The sequence below is a fragment of the Micropterus salmoides genome, unplaced genomic scaffold (assembly GCF_014851395.1).
Source record: "Micropterus salmoides isolate LMB-PRFRI ecotype aquatic unplaced genomic scaffold, ASM1485139v1 Ms_hic_scaffold_4, whole genome shotgun sequence".
Lineage (NCBI taxonomy): Eukaryota > Metazoa > Chordata > Actinopteri > Centrarchiformes > Centrarchidae > Micropterus > Micropterus salmoides.
The window spans coordinates 26,308,983-26,331,280 of record NW_024043372.1 but is presented as its reverse complement, the minus strand read 5'-3'; the positions used below and the strand labels follow the sequence as shown (position 1 = coordinate 26,331,280).

Below are 22,298 nucleotides of genomic sequence, written 5' to 3'. Positions count from 1 at the left end.
TACCTTTTTTTTTTTCTTTGTTCAGATGAATAGTTTGACATTCTTGGAAATATGCTTATTCACCATTTTTCATGAGAAGTTTGATACCAATCTCATGTCTGCGCACTAAATATGAAGCTACAGCCAGCAGCCGGCTAACTTAGCTTAGCATGAATACTGGAGATGGGGAAACAGCTAACCCAGCTTTGTCCGAAGGTAACAAAATCTTCCTGGCAGCACCTTTAAATCTCCCAAATGAACATACATCTCTTTGTTTAATCTGCAAAAAAAGAGTAAAAATGACAAGTTGTGGTTTTAGCCTAGCACATAACCCCATGTAAAACCACAAAATATAGGCTAATCTCTACAAATCTAAAAAAAAAAAAAAAAAAAATTATAATTAGATATAACCTTATTTATTAGTTTATTAGTGAGCTTAGGTATGTGAATTTTGTTACTCCCGGGCAAAGCTAGGCTAGCTGTTTCCCCTGTTTCCACTACTCGTGCTAAGCTAAGCTGCTGGCTGTTACCTTATATTAAATGTACAGACATAAGAGTGGTCTTCACATCTAACTCTTGAAGAAGAAAATGAATATGCGTATTTCCAAAAATGTCAAACTACTCCTTTAAACCTTTAACCTTTAATGTCTGCCCTAACACCGCTAGAAACATGTGTACCAAATCAGCCATTGCTTAATGTGGGTGTACTACAGTAAACACGACAGTGGTCAACGAATACAGCCTGTTCAGTGGTTATCTTTGGGAAGAAGCACATTTCATGGCAAAGTGCCTGATAATCACTGGATAAGCGTTATTGTTTGACTGCGCTTTCCTGACAGTTTGCTCACTGCTTTATATCTAAAACGCTTCCTCTAGTCACTCCTCCCTTTAACCCTTTGCCAGTAACCCTTCTGTCTTTCCTTAGCGTGGTTAACCCTTTCCTCTTCCTGCCCCGCCCTCCCCTCTCCTGCTCCTCTTCTGCCTCCAGGTCGGATGACAGCGACTCCTCGCTCTCCGAGGTGCTCAGGTAGAGGAACTGTGTTTGTCACTCTCTGTTTTCCCATTTGCCTGTTAACTCACCTGGTGTCATCTTGTCTCCACCAATAGTCAGTGCCTCATTTGGCCTCTTCTCCACCTCCTTTTCCGCTCCTCTGCGGATGAGGTCGTTGTGGTGCATGTTTTAACCACATGCGGCTTTCTGGACCCGTTGGCCTTTCCCACCTGTGTGATGTTGTGTTTCTCCGTGGTGTTGCTCGCACACGAGACCTGAATGAACCTTACCACTTTTCTATAGGATGCAATAGGAAATGAATGAAGGTGCAAATACAATTTATACAAGCTTTCTTGTCAAGTGTTAGATGAGAAGATTGATGTCACTCCCATGTCATCCGTCTGTTAAATGTGAAGCTGGAGCCAGCAGCCAGTTAGCTTAGCTTAGCACAAAGAGTGGAAACGGGGGGGAAGAGCTACCTTGGCTCTTTCTGAAAATAGCACTTCTAATGTAATATTTCACAGCATCTAATACCTCTGAACATGTTATATCCTGTTTGTTAAATCCGTACATTTAAATCAAATCTGAAGTGGTCTAATGGATGGTTATTTTGTGGGTTATTTCTTGACCAGGTGCAGTGGCTCCTTGTCATCACTGTTAGTTTGCCAGGCAACCAGCAGAGGCGCTAGTTTTTATACTAAATATTTTGTACGGATTAATCACAATACAAAATTTTAATGAGTCAGTTAGTGAGTTTTAGAGGTGCTAGGTGCCAGATTTTGTTACATTTGGGCAGAGCCAGGCTAGCTATTTCGCCCTGCTTCTAGTCCGTAAGCTAAGATAATTGGCTGCTCACTGGCTGTATCTTCAAATTTAGTGTACAGACATGAAACAAGGAGTGCATCTTCTCATCTGACGTCCAGCAAGAAACCAAACAAGTACAGTATATTTCTCAAAATGCCAAACTATTCCTTTAAGACAAACAGAATGCATTTATATAAAAATGATTTTAAAAAACACTCTTTTTGATCAGACATTGTATTTCTGTGTCTTTATCACACACACACACACACACACACATTGATGCACCTCTCGCCAAGCTCTTATGTTTTTATGTGTACTGCAGAGAGCTCACGCTGATCAACCTCCATGTTTTCATTAGTCTGCTGGTCTCATGGCCCTGCAACATCCATTAGCACCTTACATAGTGCACAACACGTCACACTATGAGATCTTCCACAGATGCTGATAGAATGGGAACACTTTCTGTCATTTGGACCAGCACAGTGCTGTGAGAAATGGAGTGCTGCATTAAGCATTATTATAGCATTGGCAGTATATGTCCTTATAGAGAAAAACAAAAGAGAAAAGAAAGTATTTAAAATAATGAAACATGATGATTTCCCGGCAGGTAAACAAAGTAGCTTGGTTGAGAGGTTGTAAGTATAGAAGTTCCAGTTAAATATGCTTACCACCAGGACAATGATGTGATTAACCAATGAGGATGGAGCACAAGACCCTTCCTCAGACAACATGATAAGGTGAACAGCATTCAGAGTGATAAGATTCATTTAAATGAAACTGCACCTCAAATTCTTCTTCACCATTTAAAAAAAAAAAAGTTCTTTCCCTTCTCTTCTTCACTTATAAAAAAAAAATCATATTAATAGGAGGGCTACACACATAGTTTCTTCGTCTTTTTATCAAAGAAATACCCTCCGTTCTATCATCAGTCCAAAATGGAATTGGACCAAAAAGAGGGAGGGGCAGATTTTATGTAATGCTGCGTTCACTCTGTACACCTGCCATCACAGTCAGGATTTTGCAGCTCTGCAGAAGCTGATAATCTGACTTGTTACATCTCCCACATGTACCACATACCCTTTTCCCTGGGCCCTAAAAGGCGATTGGCTGTGGAGGTGCCGAATCTGCAATGAATGCTGCATGTGGTGGTGATGACATCTCAGTACGTTGTGCTGTGGTTTATTTTTGAGTTGCAGGCTGCTGTGTAGTTGGTGTTCCAGGCAGCTGATGACAATTGTTTTGAGCTTATTTTGTGCAAGTCGGCTCTCTTTTGTGTTTCTTGAGACTTGGCAGACATGCATGCAATCTGTTTTCACTGGCTGATGATTGACAGTTTTTGATTTTGGTTGGCATTTTTATGCACTGTTTATAAAAAAAGCCCCACAAAGTATGGTTTAGTGTTTCATTTTTGATTTGACGTGTGTATTTTTGTGTGTGTGTGTGTGTGTTTTCATGCTGGGACATCAGCGTACGTGCAGGCACAGAAGAGGAGCATGTTGCCATCTTTGACACGTTTCAAGCGTACCCTTCTGTATTTTGCTCACTCTGTGCAGAAACAAATCTTGTCCCAAGTTTTGTGTGTAATCACAGATTCTCTTTTCCCTCCTCACATCCTCTGGCTCTCCCTCACTGTTTTGCTCTCTACCTCACTCACTCTCTCTCACTCACACACACACACACACACACACACACACACACACACACACACTGGTGTTATTAGGAAGCCCACAAGGGACCAATTTTCCCACATTCCTCCTTCTTCTCACCCACTGCCTGCTCTGTCTCACTCTACTGACTCCTCTCTGAGCACTCTGGGACTGTGGCCTGTCAGCGGGATGTAGAAGTGTGTGTGTGTGTGTGTTAGAGAGAGAGGGGAATAGAAAAGCAGCCCTTACTATTGAAGTGCCTTAACTGGGCTGTTCCACAACAAAAAGAAAGGAGGGATGAGGGGTGGAGGAAGGTAAGAGAGATCGAGCAGGTTGCCTCAGAAAAACAGGAACTTGTGTGTGTGATTGCATATGAGCATAGTTTTCTAAGGGGAATACATCATCTGTATGTATCCAGTGAGGATTGTGTGGTTTTGTGTCGTCTCTGTGTAACAGAAAGAATATTTGTGGTTTTGTGTGCATGTGTGTCTAACAGTGCGTGCATCTGTAGATGTGTGGAAAGTAATCACCTTCACTGATTTATAATAATGAGACTGTGACGCTGTGTGTGTGTGTATGATCTTTAGGGGTGTAATCAATCCCATTGGGGGTGTGAAGGGGGGTCGGACGGCGCCTCTGCAGTGTGTTTCTGTAGCCGAGGGCCACTCAAAGCCAGTCCTGTGTGTGGATGCTACAGATGAGCTGCTGTTCACTGGATCTAAAGGTACACATACCATTAACTGTACTGTCTTTATTTAAGGGGTATTTCACAGAAACCTTAAATGGCCTTAATGGCTGTTGTTTAAATAATAGTATATAGCATTACATAAAGCTCTTTTAAATGGATCTTTAAAATGTTGAAGCAAATGACACGATGACTTAAAGCTTGTCATCTCAAAACAATTACACCAGTAAAAGAGTAGTTTGACATTTTGGGAAATACACTAATTTGCTCTCTTTCGAGTGAAATCAGAAGATGGACACCTCTCCCATGTTTGTGCGTTATACATGGAGCTGGTGCCAGGAGGTGATTAGTCTAGCTTAGCATAAACGCCTGGCTCTGTCCAAAGGTAACATTAAAGTATGTCTCGTTTGTTAAACATGTTAACAAAAACGGATAAAAAGTGTAAAATTTATGATGTTGTTTATCGTTTTTTGTACGGATTAAACAAACAAGATGAAGCGAATTATAGATCTTTAGAGGTTCTGGCAGGCAGATTTTGTTACATGCTAAGCTAAGTTAACTGGTTGCTGGATGTAGATTCCTAATTTACCGCACAGGTGCCAAATTAGTATCATCTAACTCTAACTATTTCTCTCATCTGAACATAAAATGAGATGTAAAAAGGACGATTTGTGGTTTTGTCATTTTTGCATCTCTGATTGTGTGCCGATTAAACAAACAAAAGACAATGTGTTAGTTAGCACAGCTTTAGAGAGGTCGATAGCCATATTTCTTCACTTTGGAGAGAGCAAGGCTTGCTGTTTCCCCCTTCTCCCTGGCTTTTTGCTTTTAGGCTTAGGCAAGTGTCAACCAAGTCTGTGCTTCTGTTGCACAGAGTATTTGAACTGCACTTTCCTCCTCCAGATCGTACCTGTAAGATGTGGAACCTGGTAACAGGTCAGGAGATAGTCACCCTCAAAGGCCACCCAAACAATGTGGTATCAGTCAAATATTGCCCTTCCTCCTGTCTGGTCTTCTCTGTCTCCACCTCCTACATCAAGGTGTGGGACATCCGCGACTCTGCCAAGTGTGTCCGCACGTTTACGTAAGTTTCCTCCCTGCAGCCAGCCAGATTAAACTGTTTGGAGCAATCCAACCAAGAAATTTTATGTGAAATGCATCTTGCAAAGGACATAAAACTCTGCTGATTACATATGTCCCTCTCTCTAACATTATTTGGCTTCTCTTTACCCCTACAGTTCATCGGGGCAGGTGGTTTCAGGTGATGCGTGTGCGGGCACCACCACCCGCACAATAACCTTTGCACAGGGCGAGTGTCAGATCAACCAGATCGCCCTCAACCCGTCAGGTTCTGTGCTCTATGCTGCTGCTGGAAACACTGTTCGCATGTGGGACCTCAACAGGTACATCTGTTCATTCATTCATTCATTTATTCATTCATTGACCTATACATCCAATTATTGATTCAAGCATGAAGTCAGTCATTCATGTATCTATCTGTTTATTAATTCCTTCACTGATGTATGTGGTTAGATTCCCACATTCAGTGGTTAATTCATGCAGATAGATTCTTTACAGCCAGCTCTAAATTATTTTAGACATGGATGCAGATGTATATAATCACTTATCAGATGTTAAGAGAGCTGATTAATATCTGACTGAACAGATTAAAAAAGGCGGTCAAAAGAAAGTGCAGGAACTCAGCACTGGTGATTTGAATTGTGTACATGAGTGTGTTGGCGATGGCGCAATGGATAATACTATGCCTTTGGTGTGAGAGACCCGGGTTCAGTCCCCCACTGTTACTCATCCAGCAATGTGTCCCTGAGCAAGACGCTTAACCCCTAGTTGCTCCAGAGGCATGCGACCTCTGACAAGTATAGCAATTGTAAGTCGCTTTGGATAAAAGCATCAGATAAATGTAAATGTTTTCTACCAGGCACCTATTTCTGAATTCCTACATTAACGCCGCCTTCTCCTCAGTTTTTATGCTTCTAGAGGGAAATGATTAACTGATTGGACCAGACAGTTTATGCTGAGGGGCTCAGACCCATTTAATGATGCATAAGAACCCCCAAGAAATGAAAAATGAATGTATTAAACAATTCTTTAGTATCATCTTTGCCTATGGCATCGCTGTGTCTCAGCAGTTTTACTTCACCCTTGAGACGGAAATTGATTTCATTCAGTGAAACTGGCACCTTGAAAATCACATTCTTGTAAGTAGTGAATTTCACAGACCTTCGCTTCACCTCCTTTGCTACGTGCCTGTGTGTGTGTGTGTGTGTGTGTGTGTGTGTGTGTGTGTGTGTGTATGTATGTATGTGTAGGATGCAAGGGATGGGGAAGCTGACAGGCCACATCGGCTCCGTCATGTGTCTGACAGTGGGACAATCTCTTCTGGGAAAAGATCAAGTAATCACTGGCTCCAAAGACCATTATGTCAAGGTACCAAGCAGAGACACACACACACACACACACACACACACACACATATTCAGACCATCATTTAGACCACGCCACAGATGCAGACGCACCTTTCACAGTCTGCTGATTCCTGTTCTGTCCTCAGGTGTTTGACGTGGCAGAGGGAACTATGGGTAATGTAGGTCCAGCTCATAACTTTGAGCCGCCCCATTATGACGGCATTGAGTGTTTGGCTGTCCAGGGAGATGTGCTGTTCAGCGGGTCGAGAGACAACGGCATCAAGAAATGGGATCTGGAGCAACAGGAGCTCACTCAGGTTTGTGTGTGTGCGCATGTTGCATACTGTTTGAAACCCTGACTGTGCTTCAGTGCTGCTCATGACATTATGTGCAGTGAGCCTGCAGACTTTTAATTCATGATCTCTTGACCCCAAAGCCATTCTTTCCATATCAGAATAAGAATCACTTTTATCAGCCAGGTATGTGTACACACACAAGGAATTTTACTGCGGTTTGACATCACTCTGAATGTACATACACAGAATAAGCATAATTAACAGGACAACAAGCTCAACAAAACATGAGTAATATGGTGGATGCAATACAGATAGAGTGCTAACACAGCAACACAGTGTCAAAGGGATTTGAGAGATAATTCAAAGGACAGCTTCTGGTGTAAAGTGGTGGTTTTGATTAATAAATTGATTATTTAAGTAATTTATCAAGCAACAAAACTAAGAGTCTACTCTAAATTATGCTAGCAGCTCGGTTCATTTGTACTTAGGCAAGCGGTACTTTGAGCTAAATGCTAGTGCTAGTCACAGTGGCAATGGTAACACGCTGATGCTTAGCAGGTATAATGTTTAACATTTTCACCACCTTAGTGTTGGTGTGTTAGCATGCAAAAATTTGGTTATCAGCCCCAAAAGCAACACAAAGTACAGCTGAGGCTGATGGGAATGGCATTAATTTGGAAGGTATCATAAACCAAACTACTGGACAAATAAAACTTTTGACCTGAGGTGGCGCTAGATGAAAAGTCAGGGGATCACCAACATTAATAGGATTTGTTCTCTGGGGATCATGAATGTCTGTACAACATTTTAGGGCAATCTGTCCAATAAATTCAATGTGGATCAAAGTGGTAGACTGACAGATTGACATTGCCGCATTTGGATTAGGGTTTGTCGGTTGCTGATTGTGAACATACTATTCAAAGTTGGCCCCATGCAGAGAGAGAGAGCGCAGCGGTGGGTGAGCCAGCTCGAGAGTGAACAAGGAGAGTTAACATTAGCGAGAACAAAACAGTGACACAGAGAAAAATAAATTTATTTTCTGATTGCTTCCTAGTGGTTACGTTCTAAAGCACAAAATAAAACACGGCTGCAACCTCACAAAATCCTGCAGCAAGGAGCCACATTACCAGATGTTGTGAATGTAGCGAAGTCACTGTTCATCCTGTCTGCTGTGCATATGTGTAGCTCAGCCTCGCCCCTGGTACAACATACGCACACACCTGACAGAGAGCAGAGGAAAGAGTCGGAGACAGTGATGTAACCTTGTCGCTATGTTTGTATGACCTCACACCCTGCGTGCTGCAGAATTAATAGACGTGAAGAAGAAAAAGCTGCACAGCATTTGAATGTTGATTTAGAAGTTGAATGTCAACGTTATGAATGAAGCTTTGAACTTTTTGACTATTTGGGACAACTCTATATTTCATAGACTACACGTTTAAATGATTAATTGAAGAACTAAATAACTGAGAATAAAAACAATAATTTGTTGCAGCTGTATTGTAGACTTTGGACAGAACAAAAAAACATTTCTAATGTTGGCAGTGTTTGAACAGGAGCACAAAACTAAGATTTCCCTTCATTACTGCCTAATTTGGTCCATCGGGGCCAGGGGTCTTAAACCAGTTTGTGTAGTAGGGCAGCTTCTTCTTTGTACGCACACTCATGACACAGACATGACAAAACACACACACACCTTCTGTGCCCATACAGTAACGGTAGAGACTGTATTTTACTCGTTATCTGACACTCGCTCGGCCGTGACAGTGAAAAAGTGTGCTGCCAGTTCAGCGTTCAGTCGGTGGACAGCTCCCTTCATGTCTTCTTTTACCCAGAGTGTTCACTCTGGAGAAAGTCAGTGTTGTCATGTGTAAGGTGGCAGGAAAGCACTGTGTCAACATCAGGGCGTTAGAGCCCGCATGCATCACAGCTACAGATACCAAGAGGAATTTCATTTTGTGTGTGTGTGTGCGCGCCTTTGTATGCATGTGCTGACTTCTGTGGTGTCTCTTGTGTATCCTCTGTTGCATGCATATGTTAATAATGCATTATAATGCACACTGTGGGTGGATGTGGCTTACTCATTTGCACTCTCAGTAAGATGCATATTAAGCAGCACTTTCTCAAGATGTTTGCACAAGTTCTACTTAGCCTTTGTTTATCCAAACAGAGAAAACATCATAAGACATTGTCATTCAAAGGCTGAATTAACTTAGTCAGTGGTGTGGTCTGCAGCATATGACCTTAACCTCATTTGTGAAGCAGCCAACACAATCCATTTTACAGCCTCTCCAACTCAGTAGTCTCTGTCTAATTATGTAATAGGATCAAATTGTGGCTTAGGGTATAATAGAACATATTACAGTAGACTCTTAAACTCTGCCTCCTCCAGGATTGCTGCTGCGAGCTGTTGTGCTCTGACCCCTCTGTTAAAATGCATACACTATGGTGTGTGTCTTGAGAGAATGTGAAGCAGTTTGATTATAATTACTCCGCACAATAGTTTAGTGATTCTCCGTTGCTTGATGCATATCTCCCAAAAACTATTTCAAGTTTGAAGTGTAAGGCAATCGTAAGAATTTCGCTTTGGTTTTCTATGTACCCTGAGAGCATAATGCTGTGTAGTGGCTGACAATTGCTGGTTAGCTTGTACGTTGAAAGAAAAGCAGATTTTTCCATCAAGAAGGAAATTCAAATGATGTTTCATTCATGGGAGCTGACAACCTTGGACATGGCATACTGTAACCACCGATGCCAGAATCTTTGAAACAGACAAGATAATAAAAGTGCCCGACCCATACTGGATTTGAGGCTGATAGCAATATCGATATCTGATATATTTACATTATATTTATATAAACAAAATACTTTATTTGGATCCCTTACATTTGTTTAAAAACTGTGACCAAGTATGTACTGTGTGGGACATTTTACTGTGAAACTTGTCAGTGCTCTCTGGCAGACAAACTATGTAATGGAGACACTGTGTCTGTCACGGTTTTGTGGTGAAGGCAGGGTTGAGCTGGTTGGAGGACCCAAACGCAGGACACGAAGGCTAGCAGGTGCAGTTCAGTGAAGGGTTTTAATATAACAAAAGGCGAGCACACTTACAAACAGAGTGGCTGATTGACTGAATCCAAAAACAAAGGCTGTCCAAAAGGGTGAAAACCAGAATCCAAAACTGAGTAACAGGGAGACACAGCGAGTAAGGCTGGAGCCACAAGAACAAACTGCAACACTGGATGACAATAAACAATGACCCGACAAAGACAAGACAGAAACACCAGGTATATATACACATGGACTAATGAGCAGGGCGGGAGCAACACAGGTGACAGACATGAGACTAACGAGGCACAGGTAGAGAGAGAGAGAGAGAGAGAGAGAGAGAGAGAGAGAGAGAGAGAGAGAGAGCAGGGGAAAACAGAGACAGACATGCAGAGGGATCACTGGGGGTAACAGACATGACAAGGGTTACCGAACACTAGACGAAAGACAAGACAGACCCCCAAAACCCAACAGACCAAAATAACACTAACTAAACACAAGAGTGCAAAACACCGCATGGCAGACAGGCAGAGTGTGACAGTGTCTAAATTACTTCAAATACATCTTTTCAACCTCATTTCTGTGCTGACATTTACGGCCCAAAAACTTTATATGAGTGGCAATGGCCGACAAAAACACAAATAACAGCTAAAAGCACCAGTTTATCTGCCAAAGGACATATCTATTAACATGACCTTTCAAACCTTCAAGATGTTGCAGCAGCAGAAAGCTTTTCCGGGTGTCACTGCTGCTAGCCAACAAGAAGACATTTAGACTGCAGTGGGATATGATTACCAAATGGTCAATTAAATGACAGGAAAGGATGGAAAATGTCCTCCTGGGCCATCAAATCCTGCTTATGGGATGACATACTGATGCAGTGGATCCAACTTTTGTGTAAGAATCCAGATCTTCATTATAGCTGCTGTCCACTCTGTCTGTGCATGGTAACCAAACAGTGTTTCCGTCCAATTCACCTGTATCCATTTGAGGCAACGGTTTCTGTTTCTAAATGTGTCGCCTCTTATGGTACTTTTTTATGTTCTATTGTGGCTCATGACTTTGTGAATGCCACCGACTGATGCTGTTTTCAAATACGACACTTTTGTTTATACAAAGCAATTTGATGTCAGCACTAGATTATGTGGTACATAGCAAATTATAGCTATTTGGATAATGTCACTCACAGTACTTAAATCACTCTTGGCTCTGAGTTATGTTCAGTAAGAATCACTGAACAGGAAACAACTTGGAGCTCTGCTTCAAGATGAAATCACTGCCAGTAAAAAAAACCCGACTTCCTTTTTTTGCTTAGAACGTTAAAAACAGGAAAAACACATGGTTTTATTTAAGCTTGTGGGTCTGTTTAGAGCATAAGGAGTAGGGTTAAAATAGACTTGCATGCAAATGAGGAATAGATATAGATTATGTGACTTACTTATACAAAGTGTGAAAAACATGTACGGAGAGTAAAACAGAAAACTAATTATTATGTGAGAAACCTGCTGGAAACAATAATGACAGGAACTTCATTTGCAGTGGTATTTTGGTTGAAAGCTAATCTCGAAATGCAACATGAAAATGACAGTTCATGACAGATGCAAAACACAACAGTAGATGAACATAATAAAGGTGTATATGTTCCATTGTTTAGAGCTGAATTCATCTGCAGCCCAGATGGTTGAGATAGACAGGATTTAAAAAAAAACACCCGTCAAAATCCAGTCTAGGACTGGTAAAAGTTTCGTAAAGCCTCATGTAAAATATAGCGTTTTGTACGTTTGTTCCGTATTTTAAGGCACTGATAGTATTTGGCCTGCTTATGTTTAATATCTCACCTCTGCAGTGCTGCGTCACTCTGGTTCACTCCATTCTTCATTTTCTCGAGTGTGATTAAGAAGCGCAATGTCAGTTTAGAAGCTATCTGTCACGTATTGTTGCCGCCTTGTTAGAGCTTGTTCCTCACAGCAGGTGTTCCTCAAGTGTGGCGCTGCAGTTATATAATTAATCCAATACAATAATAGCAGAAAATACAGTTTGAATCTCTAAAGGTGATGGAATACAATAAGATGTTGCATAAAATTTCTTTATACACCAACTCTTAAAGGTCATATAGAGATTAGATTTGCCCATTGGGCTGAAATTACTCATAAATTAACCCGCCACATACTTGCTGTGTAATTTGAAATGAAGAAAGTTGAAACACCTGTTGCTTTATGAAATTTTATTTTCTTAGTCAACATAAGGCCGATGAATGTGTTCTGAGCTCATGAATCATATTTGAAGCTATTGTAAAAATACAGAAACACAGATACATGAGCTAAGAATAACTATTCAGTCTGAGTACAGATACACTCAAGGCACACTTGTACTTGTATGTTGCCTGGCAACGACATGCATTTTACATTCAAGACATACTGCTTTACTGAAGATGATCTAGATCCATTAAAAATGAAGCAATGAACATTTATGTTTTTTCTACTGCTATTTTAAGAACACAAACAGATGACTCACATTCCTGTAACTGTTGTACAATTTATGGATTTTTTTTAATGTAAAAACATGCAGTGTGAAATCTGCCTCTCTGAATTTACGTCTCTCTGCCTTGACTCCACAGCAAATCCCCAACGCCCATAAGGACTGGGTGTGCGCTCTGGCGTATGTCCCGGGCCGGCCCATGCTGCTGAGCGCCTGTCGGGGCGGCATGCTGAAGGTGTGGAACGTAGACAACTTCACCCCCATAGGAGAGGTCAGAGGTCATGAGAGCCCCATTAACGCCATATGTACCAACTCAAGACAGATCTTTACTGCGTCCAGGTAAGATAGATAATGTGTGTGGACTGCATCCCCACTAATCTGAAAATGTTTCCTATTTTAGGGCTGTAAAACAGAAGTATATCAAGTGGTATTTAATTTATATATTATTCTCCAGCATTCTGTTTATGTAGTGAGGTGATTAAAGGGCAAAAAAACTCCCTTCTTTATAATATTACCTATTTTGTGAGTTAAAGAAACCTTTTATGTCTTAATAAATGCAATTTATTTGTTAATATTTATTAATTGATCCTGATAACATGTATTGCAAGCCTGATATATCTTAAGAAAAAGAACTATTAAAGGCACACCAGTGATGATCATGTTGCACTGGCTGACATGTTCCTTCATTATCCTGAACATGGACACTCTAGTTTTTTTATTGATCCCACATACACCGTCCTGCTGCTGGAAATATTCACAAAGGCACCAAATGTGTGTTAATCATCTGATAGGCTTGGGCGATCTTCTCTATTTTCATATCGTCTGATCATGTCTACTTGAGATCACCAATTGGCGATCTGATCTGATGTTACATTGCAGCAAGTCAGTGAAATGCCAGCATGGAAGAAACAGGCTTATTAGCTTTAAGAACCACCAAAACGACACCACAAATAAATCAATGAATGGGAAACATTGCAGTGTGGTGCAGATACTAGAGACTGTTTTTATGTTATCTTAGTTCTGATAGTGAGTTAGTTAAAATCGCCTTAATATTGGCGCATTAAAAAAACAAGTGCCCAGCTATTTTAGGAAACTACTTGGCCTTGAAACTTTATATTTATGACCCCATTTTTAAGACTTAAATCTTTAGTAGGAACACATGGCCTTGACTATAAGTGCCATAGGCAGAGTAGCAAAGTCAGAAAGTATTGAGAGATGAACTACTGCATTGTTGTTTTTAGTCTTTTTGTGGAATCAGAGCATAATATCTATATTTAGGTTTTTGAAACTGGTACAGAGAGAGAGGAAATGTCTGCCCTTTACCAAATTTGTTGCCCTTTTCTGAATGAACCCCTGCATTATGATTCATGCTTTCTTCCTCTCATCATCTATCTATAGGTGTGTGTCAGCTCTGTAGCTCGGAGAGGGTTGTACTACTGTTTTTCTGAATTGCATCAGATGGGGACAAAGCTTTTTTACTGTTTTTGTGTCTGGGTGGGACATTCTGTGGTCTCTTCAGTCTGCCTGTGTTCATCTTCTCATTCAGCCGGTGGGCTTTCACTGAAGTCGACTAACTTTCTGCTTCTTCTTCCTGTCTTCTCTTCTCGTGCTCTTCTATCATCACTTCTTTGATCTGCGTCATCTCTTGCTGTTTTCTTGCCTTCCCACTCCTCCTCTCATGTTCTTCACCCTCACCGTCCTCCTCCTCTTCCTCCTCCTCCTCTATCGCCCCCTTCCCTTTGTTAACCCCAGTGACTGCAGGGTGAAGTTGTGGAACTATGTGCCAGGCTTGACCCCATGTCTTCCTCGACGGGTCCTGGCCATCAAGGGCCGAGCCACCAGCCTCCCATGATTGCCTCTGCTCCGCTCACCAACCCTCCCTTCCTCTGGTACTCTCTTAGCTAATTTCCACCTTCTTGTCCCTGCTGTGTTTCTTTTCCCCTCCTTTTGTGTTTTCTTTACCTGAGGGTCACCTGCACTTTTCTGTTTACTCCTGTTCTGTTTCTATCCTCCTTTTCTTTTTTGCTTGATTCTTCTTTCATTCTTTTCTTCTGTTTTTTATTCTCTGTCTGGCTCAGTTCTCCTATTTTTAAAAACTTCTGTCATGGTTACTGGTTCATTTGCAGCCCATTGCCTCCACTAAGACAAACAACTTTTCGTTGACTGAATTATTAACTCATATTTCTGCTCAGAATAACATTTTTTTCTTCATGTGTGCAAATCACATTTATCTCATGTTTCTCTACTACTAAGTGGGAAATATGCTTTTTACTTTCTCACCACGAGTTAGATGAGAAGATCTAAACCACACCCATGTCTAGTCCAGCATGTAACCCCACCACCCCATTTTAGATGTAATTAATTTTTTAAGTTCAGAGGTGCTGGTAGGTGTGCTAACTGTTTCGCCACATTTCCTTAGCTAAGCTAACTGCCTGTTTCATAGTTATCATACAGACATGAGAGTGGTGTCAATGTTCTCATCCAACTCTTAGGAAATGTAGAAAATATTTTCTGTTTTTCCCCCTGATGTCATCCAGCTACTCTGCCTCAACTTTTGGTGATTTAGCCACTAACTACTACTAACGATAATTGCCGCTAGCTAGTTAGCTCAGTTTGCCATGCAGCTAGCCGTCCTGTTAGCTGACTCTGCCCAGACTGGAGGCTTAGTTCTCTGTGGGTGTGTTGGTGTTTACACCTCTGATGTTAGTAGAGGAGCTTTGGACCTCATGAACCTGCTGGTTCAGGCAGCGCTAGCTGATAACAGCAGCTAGAGGTAGCAGCAGCTAGCGGTTACTATAGCATTTGCAAAAAGTCTGTCCATCAGGAAATATAAAAATTACAGACTTTAAGCAGAGCAGCCAGAGGACATCAGAGGGAAAACCAGAACATATTTCCTTCATAACCTTAAAAGCATTTCCTGCAAAACATACTGAACAACTGAGCTGCCTGACTCGTGCACTGCGCTGAAGGACTGGAGGAGGTCCTATATCAGATCCCTTCATGACATCAAGAAGGGAGGCAAATTCAAACGGCGTGCTTGCACACACATTTTCTGAAAGACTGAGCAGGAGAAAAAGAAAAAGGATGTTTTTTCTCATAGTTGGGGGACCTTTAACACCTCAGCATTATCCTTTCAGACAGAATCAGCTCAATTGACATTTAGCATCTCAACATCAGCCAAAGTGCACAGCTAACTTATTTAGCTAGTGAGAAATGTGGTGCTGTCCTGTGTATTGCCTCATTGACCAGTGCAAGGTGTTACAACTAGTGCCGCGAGAATGTGCAAGAAAGTGAAAAATAAATTGACTAGTCAATTGGGAGTACAGTTATGGGCAAGTTGATTAGATTGACTTGTTGCAGAGTTATGAATCATACTGACTTGTACATTTTCTGAGAGGTGTGTTTTTTTTGGACTGACACCATGGAGAAGGGTCTTTAATGAAGTGTGTATGTGTGGGCAAGCTTGTGTGAAGTGTACTTTGAAGTCAGTCTCTTTATGTTGTGTCTGATGTACAATGGGTTGTTTTGAAAGGGAAGACTGTCTGATTGATGTTCTGTTATTCTCTCTCTATGTTGTGTTTCATTTGCTCATCATCCCACCACTCTCTCTGTTTCTCTCACTCTGGCTCTAGCGACAAGACAGTGAAAATCTGGTCGTCAAAGGTGTGGAGGAAGAGGTGACAACCGAAGGTGTAACTTTGTCGGCCATTTTGATCTAGCCACTGATCTGTGACCTGCTCACTTCTAGCAATGAGATGTGACACTGAAAACACTGTTTCCAAGGCAATCAAGGTGTTTTTTTCTTTGCCAAGGTGCAAAATGACAAAGCCGAGGCAGAATATGTATTCAAAGGCAAAAAACTATTTACCTATCAGATTCTTTTACTGCCAAATTGAAAGTGCCATTCAGGTGTGATGCTACTTGGACAAACCGCTGTGGATAGACCAGGCAGAACAATTTCTCTCCTGACGTGAAAACTACCACAGCATGGTATTAAAAGGAAAAGAAAAAGTGTCCTTCTGTTCTTTCACCAAGGTTTCAGAATACTTGTCGAACTGCGAGAGATGAATTTTCTCAAAGACGTATGTATTCATGGATCTACTATCTGAAAGTCAAGACACGGGCCGAATTTAAATCCTAGAGGGACGTTAACTAACAACTGGGACCTCTGTTCCTCCATTCAGGACTATTAGTCTTCATTAGCGTTGCGACTGTTCTGATACTGAGCAGATTGTAGGGTTATACTATGTGTTCATCGTGGTGGATGATCAATAGACAGTTGCTGATCTTGGGATAGACGTCATTGGAAAAATACACAAAACACCATCCCTTGATATTTGTTGTTTACTCCGGAAACGCCCTCCAGTCACAGTTAGCTGATGTCGCTCTCAGTATATTCCACAAGTCGTGTTAATTTTTTACAAATTTGTTTTTCCCTACCTCAGTTGGTTTGGACTTTTGCGTGAGGTGGGAGAGCACATTTTTACGGGTCACTGTGTACTAACACCTGGTGCTTGACATTTTGAAGTCTTTATTTAATGCCTGGCTCTTCATCTCTGCGTGGATGTGTCCTCTGTGGCCCTCTGGTTTTCATACTGTCTAGCTTCTGACCTTGCAAACAGGAAAGCACACGTCCAGTAGCACAACTAAGGCAGCACTGGCCCCAGAGGAATCTGACTACATTGTGTTATCTGCTCGGTAAAGTGCTAACTACTGCAAAAATAAGAAACACCCTGCAGATGCACATGACAAACCGGTACACACCTACAGTACACACTGCTAAGACATTTGTGGGTCGGGTACTCCATTGAGGCCAAAGTGCCAGATCATTATCGCAACCATCTTACAGTATGTGGCCCATACCTGCCATTTATCCTCCACACAAATGGTAGTAGGAGCACTACCAGTTTCCCCCTGCCTGCTTTCAGCTACACTCTGATCTCTAAGGTTAGCCACTGTCAGATAGACCAGCCTTACTGAAGAGTCCACCTCTGTTCCCAGCTACTGAACTTCTCTGGGAAGCCTATTTAATTAGAAGTCTTGCGGTTCTACCGGCTGCTTTTCAGGCAAGATTACTTGGGTGAAAGTAGGTCATAACTGAGAGGGATTTCTTATTAAAATCCCAATTTTATTCCACCCACTATTTGCTGCTACATTGAAATACAGGAAGAAACTTCCTGTACCCATGCACTGATGTACAAATTTGTTTATGCGGCAGATTATGTGTGTGGGCAACACACACACACACACACACACACACACACGCACAAACAGTGGACACACACAAACACAAGATTTGAGTGGATGTTATGGTTATCCATCTTGCCTGATAGGTCTTGGCATCCCTCACTGTGTTGATTTAGTGTCTCTTTAATGAAACAAATTCAGCATTCCACTGACACGCATATGCACATACATACATGCACACTCCTTAGTCTTAAGACTTAAAAGTCAGTTATGGTTTTGTTGTCTGACACTTCTGAATACAGATAACAGCAAGCATTCACATCACTTTCAGTTTCTTTTTTGTATCGCTTTAAAATGACACATAGCTCTTGAAAGCTTCTTGTCATACAGATGTTTTATGTCTGTCTCACAATATCAGTTGTGTTTTGTTCAGCTCTGAAATCTCACTTCTTCTGTTGAAAAAAAGAATACTTTGGGGATTTACTGCATCTGCATCTTTTCTGTATAAAAGACCCAGAAACATGTAGTTTAATTAAGCAAATCTTGGATCACAAAATGGCAGTCATAGTTGCTGAAGTTAGTTAATACTTTCAACACACTTGCTGCAAATTCTCCCTTTTAAGCGGGAGTGAAGCTGCTTACACTCTCCCAAAGCAATGATAGGGGTTTTGGTATTGTGTGTGGGTAGGGGGGAAGGATATGTGTGTGTGTGTGGGGGGGGGGGGGTCTTGGTTGTAATGTTTTGCTACGCTTAGAAACTCAGGTAAAGGTGGAAGGATATTAGTCATACTTTAGTCATTACTTGACTCTGTGAATTTAGGTAGCTCTTTGAATCGACCAAATGCCTTGGTTTGAGCAATGTTTTTTTACTTTGAGAAAAAAGGGTAATATCGGTGTACCATCTCTTTTTGTAAAAGACCCATTTCCATGTTTTGCTTTTGTATTTTATTCTCTTTACTTATTATCTATGTACTGTGCTTTTCTGTACAAAATGTACACGTCTTTAACGACATCTTCACAATGTGGCCAAAGCTAAAACTCTTGCAACTCTGAGAAGATGTGCACTGATTTTTGCCCATAATAACTTGTTTAAAATATGTAAACTAGTAGTTTGTCTATAAAACGGGAGTGAGCGGTACAAAATGTGGTTAGTAGGGAAGTTAACCTTCATACCATAATGGGTCATATAATTTGACCTTGAGTCAGTCTCCACTGGACCCTTCATCTGTGCTAATTAGCCAAACTGACCATGCTTACCAGCTCTGTGGTGTGTTTCATGCGATAACAATGCTAAGACAGCCTTTATCTCCGTTTATTTCACTTCTCTAGACTCCTGCTTATTACTAGAGAAGATCTCTTAGTACTGTAGCTTTAGGCACTCTCTTTGATGCCCTGTGCTTGTACATTTGCTGAAAGACGCATGTTGTTAGTGGTGCTCGTCGGTTGATTGGATATCTCAAAACATAGCAATTCAATGGGCAATTCATTCTTCCTGCTATTGCCAGGCTTACTGTTTAACCTTGAGTGGATTTGGGCATTTATCTGGAGTCCGAAGAAAAAAAGTCTATGAATTATGCATAAAATATGTAACAAAAACCCTACCCAAAATTGCCCCTAGTTGTTAGGCTTGTATTCTGCCAATGTCAGCACCACTTCATTACTTGATAATGTGTAAATAGGTGTGTCATACCTCTTTTAATATTACAGGGGAGATTTTGTCGAGGTTAACTGACTTCTTTCTCATCAGCTGGCCTCAGATTGATCTCTGCAAGTTACGATTTACATGCACTTTGGATAATGAACACTGCTGTGAATACCATGTGAACTGTTTTCCAGATATGTATTGAGCCTAGTTTTAGACTTAGTTTACAAAGATGAGGCTTCAAGCACTGAAATTGTACTAATAAGTACTGTTTAGCTCCACAGTAGATTCAGAAATCAATGATATTAATGTTTGTGCTGGTACAGTATGAGATAACAGTCAAGACAGAGAATGACATTCCCCAATATGTCCCTGCCTTTAAAGTCCCTTTTTATAATAGTAAATGTTACCTGAGAATGAGAATTTTCACTTTGACAGAGCAGCATGCACACCTTTTGTAGAGACTCAGGAGAGTCCATTTCCATCCTTATTTCCCTGGCTGTCTGCTGGCATTCAGGCATTTTTCTTAATATTACTGACCACAAACAGGTCATATTATTCTGTGAAGGATGTAATCGAAGACACAAGATGACAAGATCCAACCTTAATCTATTTCTCCTACAACAATGAACACAAAGTGTACCATTGAGCATGTAGTGAGTAATGTTTGATCTATATTCCTCTCCGATCATGAACTGGTACACCAGCTGGTGGCAATATTCTATAGCCCTATTAGCATCTGATTTAAATTGTAAAGTTTTTTGACCAAAGCGAAAAAACACTTGCTGATACCTTGCTCTCTCTTTAAAGCCACCATGGGTGCAATTTAAATGTTCTGACTTTGGTGCCCCCCAGTGCTAGTATTTAATAAAAACATAGTGTCAAACAACAATGCGTAATGCTGCACCCAAGAATCCCAACTGGGGACTCCGAACGAATTGACCACTCGCTAAGCCTCGCCCCCCTATAGTTACAGTTGTTGCCTGTCAAGCTTTCCGTTCTCGCACGACACAGTTTACAGTGATAACGGTGGCAGGTTTACCACTTGAAATCCACAGTAAGTTTTGAAACAATGAGTCCTGTTTAACACAGAAATATACCAAAGCAGACGTTTACTATACAGAAACACACAATACTTGGACAAGCAGCACAGTAGTTAGATGTATGATTTTAATGTTTGTATTTTCAAACGCTATGCTTCACTTTTCCCAAAGAAAAGGATTTTAGGGTTAGGTATAAACTTCCCCAAAGCTGATAAAGAGAAGGACAAAGAGCCGCTATCATAACTCACAGGTAGTGGATATTTTTCTAATGTAACCTTTAGTAATTTATTTTCTTAGTTTCTTAGTTACTTACTTTTGGAAATAACACTGGTTAATGTCTGCAGCTAGTAAGCTAGTTAGTGAGACATGCTAATGTTTGCAGAATACAGAGTTTGCTATTAGAGCACCATGCACACCGAATGTTGAGAAATCAAAAAGCTTGACAGGCTGCTTATAGCCCAGTTACAGTTGCTAACCTATGATTGGACACGGCTGTTTGGGGGTGGGGTTTAGCGAATAGTCAGTTGGCTGAAAGGAAAACATAGACTGAACCAATTTTCACAGACAAACAATGTATACATGTATAGAGGCTGTAACCAGTTGGTATTGGATCTAGGATCACAGAACAGATTGGAGAGAGGGTGCGAGTCAAACTTATTGTGTGACATCTCAAGCCCAGCCCAGCCATCTTATGACTACTAGGAAATGAAACCAAAGTAGTCAGTGTCTCAGCTTCAGCCTTGTGCCTCAGCCAACAGGCCTTACTGCCTTAAAGAAACAGAATGTGTATGTAGGACATTGATAATCATTCACTTAATATCCTGAATCTATAACAGACTTGTTCTGAGGATTGTAGATTGTCCTACAGATTGTGGCATTCTGTTCTAAGTCAGACGACGTCTCTGCTCACTTTATCAGTATGGCTGAAAAGACCTTGGATGGGGTCACATTTAGATGCAATGAAAAGGGCACTTTGCTGCTTGGCGGCTCACTGTCCCACACCAACACACGTCTTCCCTGCAGCTGCTCAAGTAGTGTTTCTCCAGGTGTGTGTATGGTAATACAATATGTGGTAGTGTCTGTGAAATATGTACTTATGGGACATAAATGCAGGGTCAAAGGTCATTTGTGCCTTTTATTGCACAGACTACTCCCTTTTAAATGAGTGTAAATGTGTGTACAGTTTGTTTAATATGACAATGTGCATGTGCCCAAGCTGTGTAAAAATATCTTGCTGTAAATAATGTAAGTAAATATTTAATGAAGGATCCAACGTTCCCTCAAGAAAATAAATAAGTTAAAAGCAACTGTCTTCTGGTGTGATGAATCCATATCAGATCTTATTGTATATTGATCTCTTTCATATGTATGTTTCATAAGATCACACTGTGAGTGTCTTAAACAAATTTGTTCTTTAGCTAAATCGATTGGGGTTTTTATTATATTTACCCAGCTGTCTGCAGATTACAACACCTAGCTCTTTATCTCCTCTGTTATTAAGACCAAAACAGCTAAGACAATTATCCTTATACCTTAATACCTTGTAGACCGATGAGGAGATTGTTGATCATCAGGATAAAGGGGCAAACGGGTTTTAATGGATGAGATCTAGACATGGGGAGATATTTTTCATCCAAATACAATCCTTTCTACTTCAGGGCAGGAGATACCAGCTCACAACTCATACATCTCCATTTCCTTTGCAAACTCTGATCATTAACTTGTGTCGAGCTGCGCTTGTCCCAGCAGCGACGGGAGACACAAGCACTGTGATGTACGATGGCCATTAATGCCTCAGAGGAGGCAAAAACCATTTGAAAATGCCAGTCACAAACAAATAAACATTCATACACAAATCCTGTCACGTCCCAGCTGTATGCGCTACATCTGCTCTCTCTCTCTCTATATAATAAACTACTGAAATTTAATTTGAGCGTCTTCGTCTGTTTCATTACACTACAATACTCCAGTCTGTTCTTACTTGATCCATCAATCTCTGTATTGCTCTATCAATCACAGTTACATTAAAGATCTGTTTGCAATTCAGCCAAATACCCTGAGAGAATAGTAAAT

The 22,298-nt window shown here is 41.0% G+C and overlaps 1 protein-coding gene across 13 annotated transcripts in view; it reads left to right on the top strand.

Moving 5' to 3' along the window:
• The window catches only part of kif21b (kinesin family member 21B), a 74,226-nt gene that overhangs the window by 47,289 nt on the left and 4,639 nt on the right, over nucleotides 1-22,298 (top strand). For 4 of the 13 annotated variants that reach the window (XM_038696845.1, XM_038696846.1, XM_038696843.1 and 1 more), the window contains exons 27-33: nucleotides 968-1,006; nucleotides 4,008-4,144; nucleotides 5,009-5,189; nucleotides 5,344-5,508; nucleotides 6,436-6,553; nucleotides 6,678-6,848; nucleotides 12,493-12,692. In XM_038696845.1, coding sequence (XP_038552773.1) covers nucleotides 968-1,006; nucleotides 4,008-4,144; nucleotides 5,009-5,189; nucleotides 5,344-5,508; nucleotides 6,436-6,553; nucleotides 6,678-6,848; nucleotides 12,493-12,692 — 1,011 coding nt within the window. Of the gene's footprint in view, nucleotides 1-967; nucleotides 1,007-4,007; nucleotides 4,145-5,008; nucleotides 5,190-5,343; nucleotides 5,509-6,435; nucleotides 6,554-6,677; nucleotides 6,849-12,492; nucleotides 12,693-14,105; nucleotides 14,243-15,985; nucleotides 21,533-22,298 lie in introns of those variants that run through there. The other 9 variants (XM_038696855.1, XM_038696853.1, XM_038696851.1 and 6 more) reach the window with 6 other exon arrangements.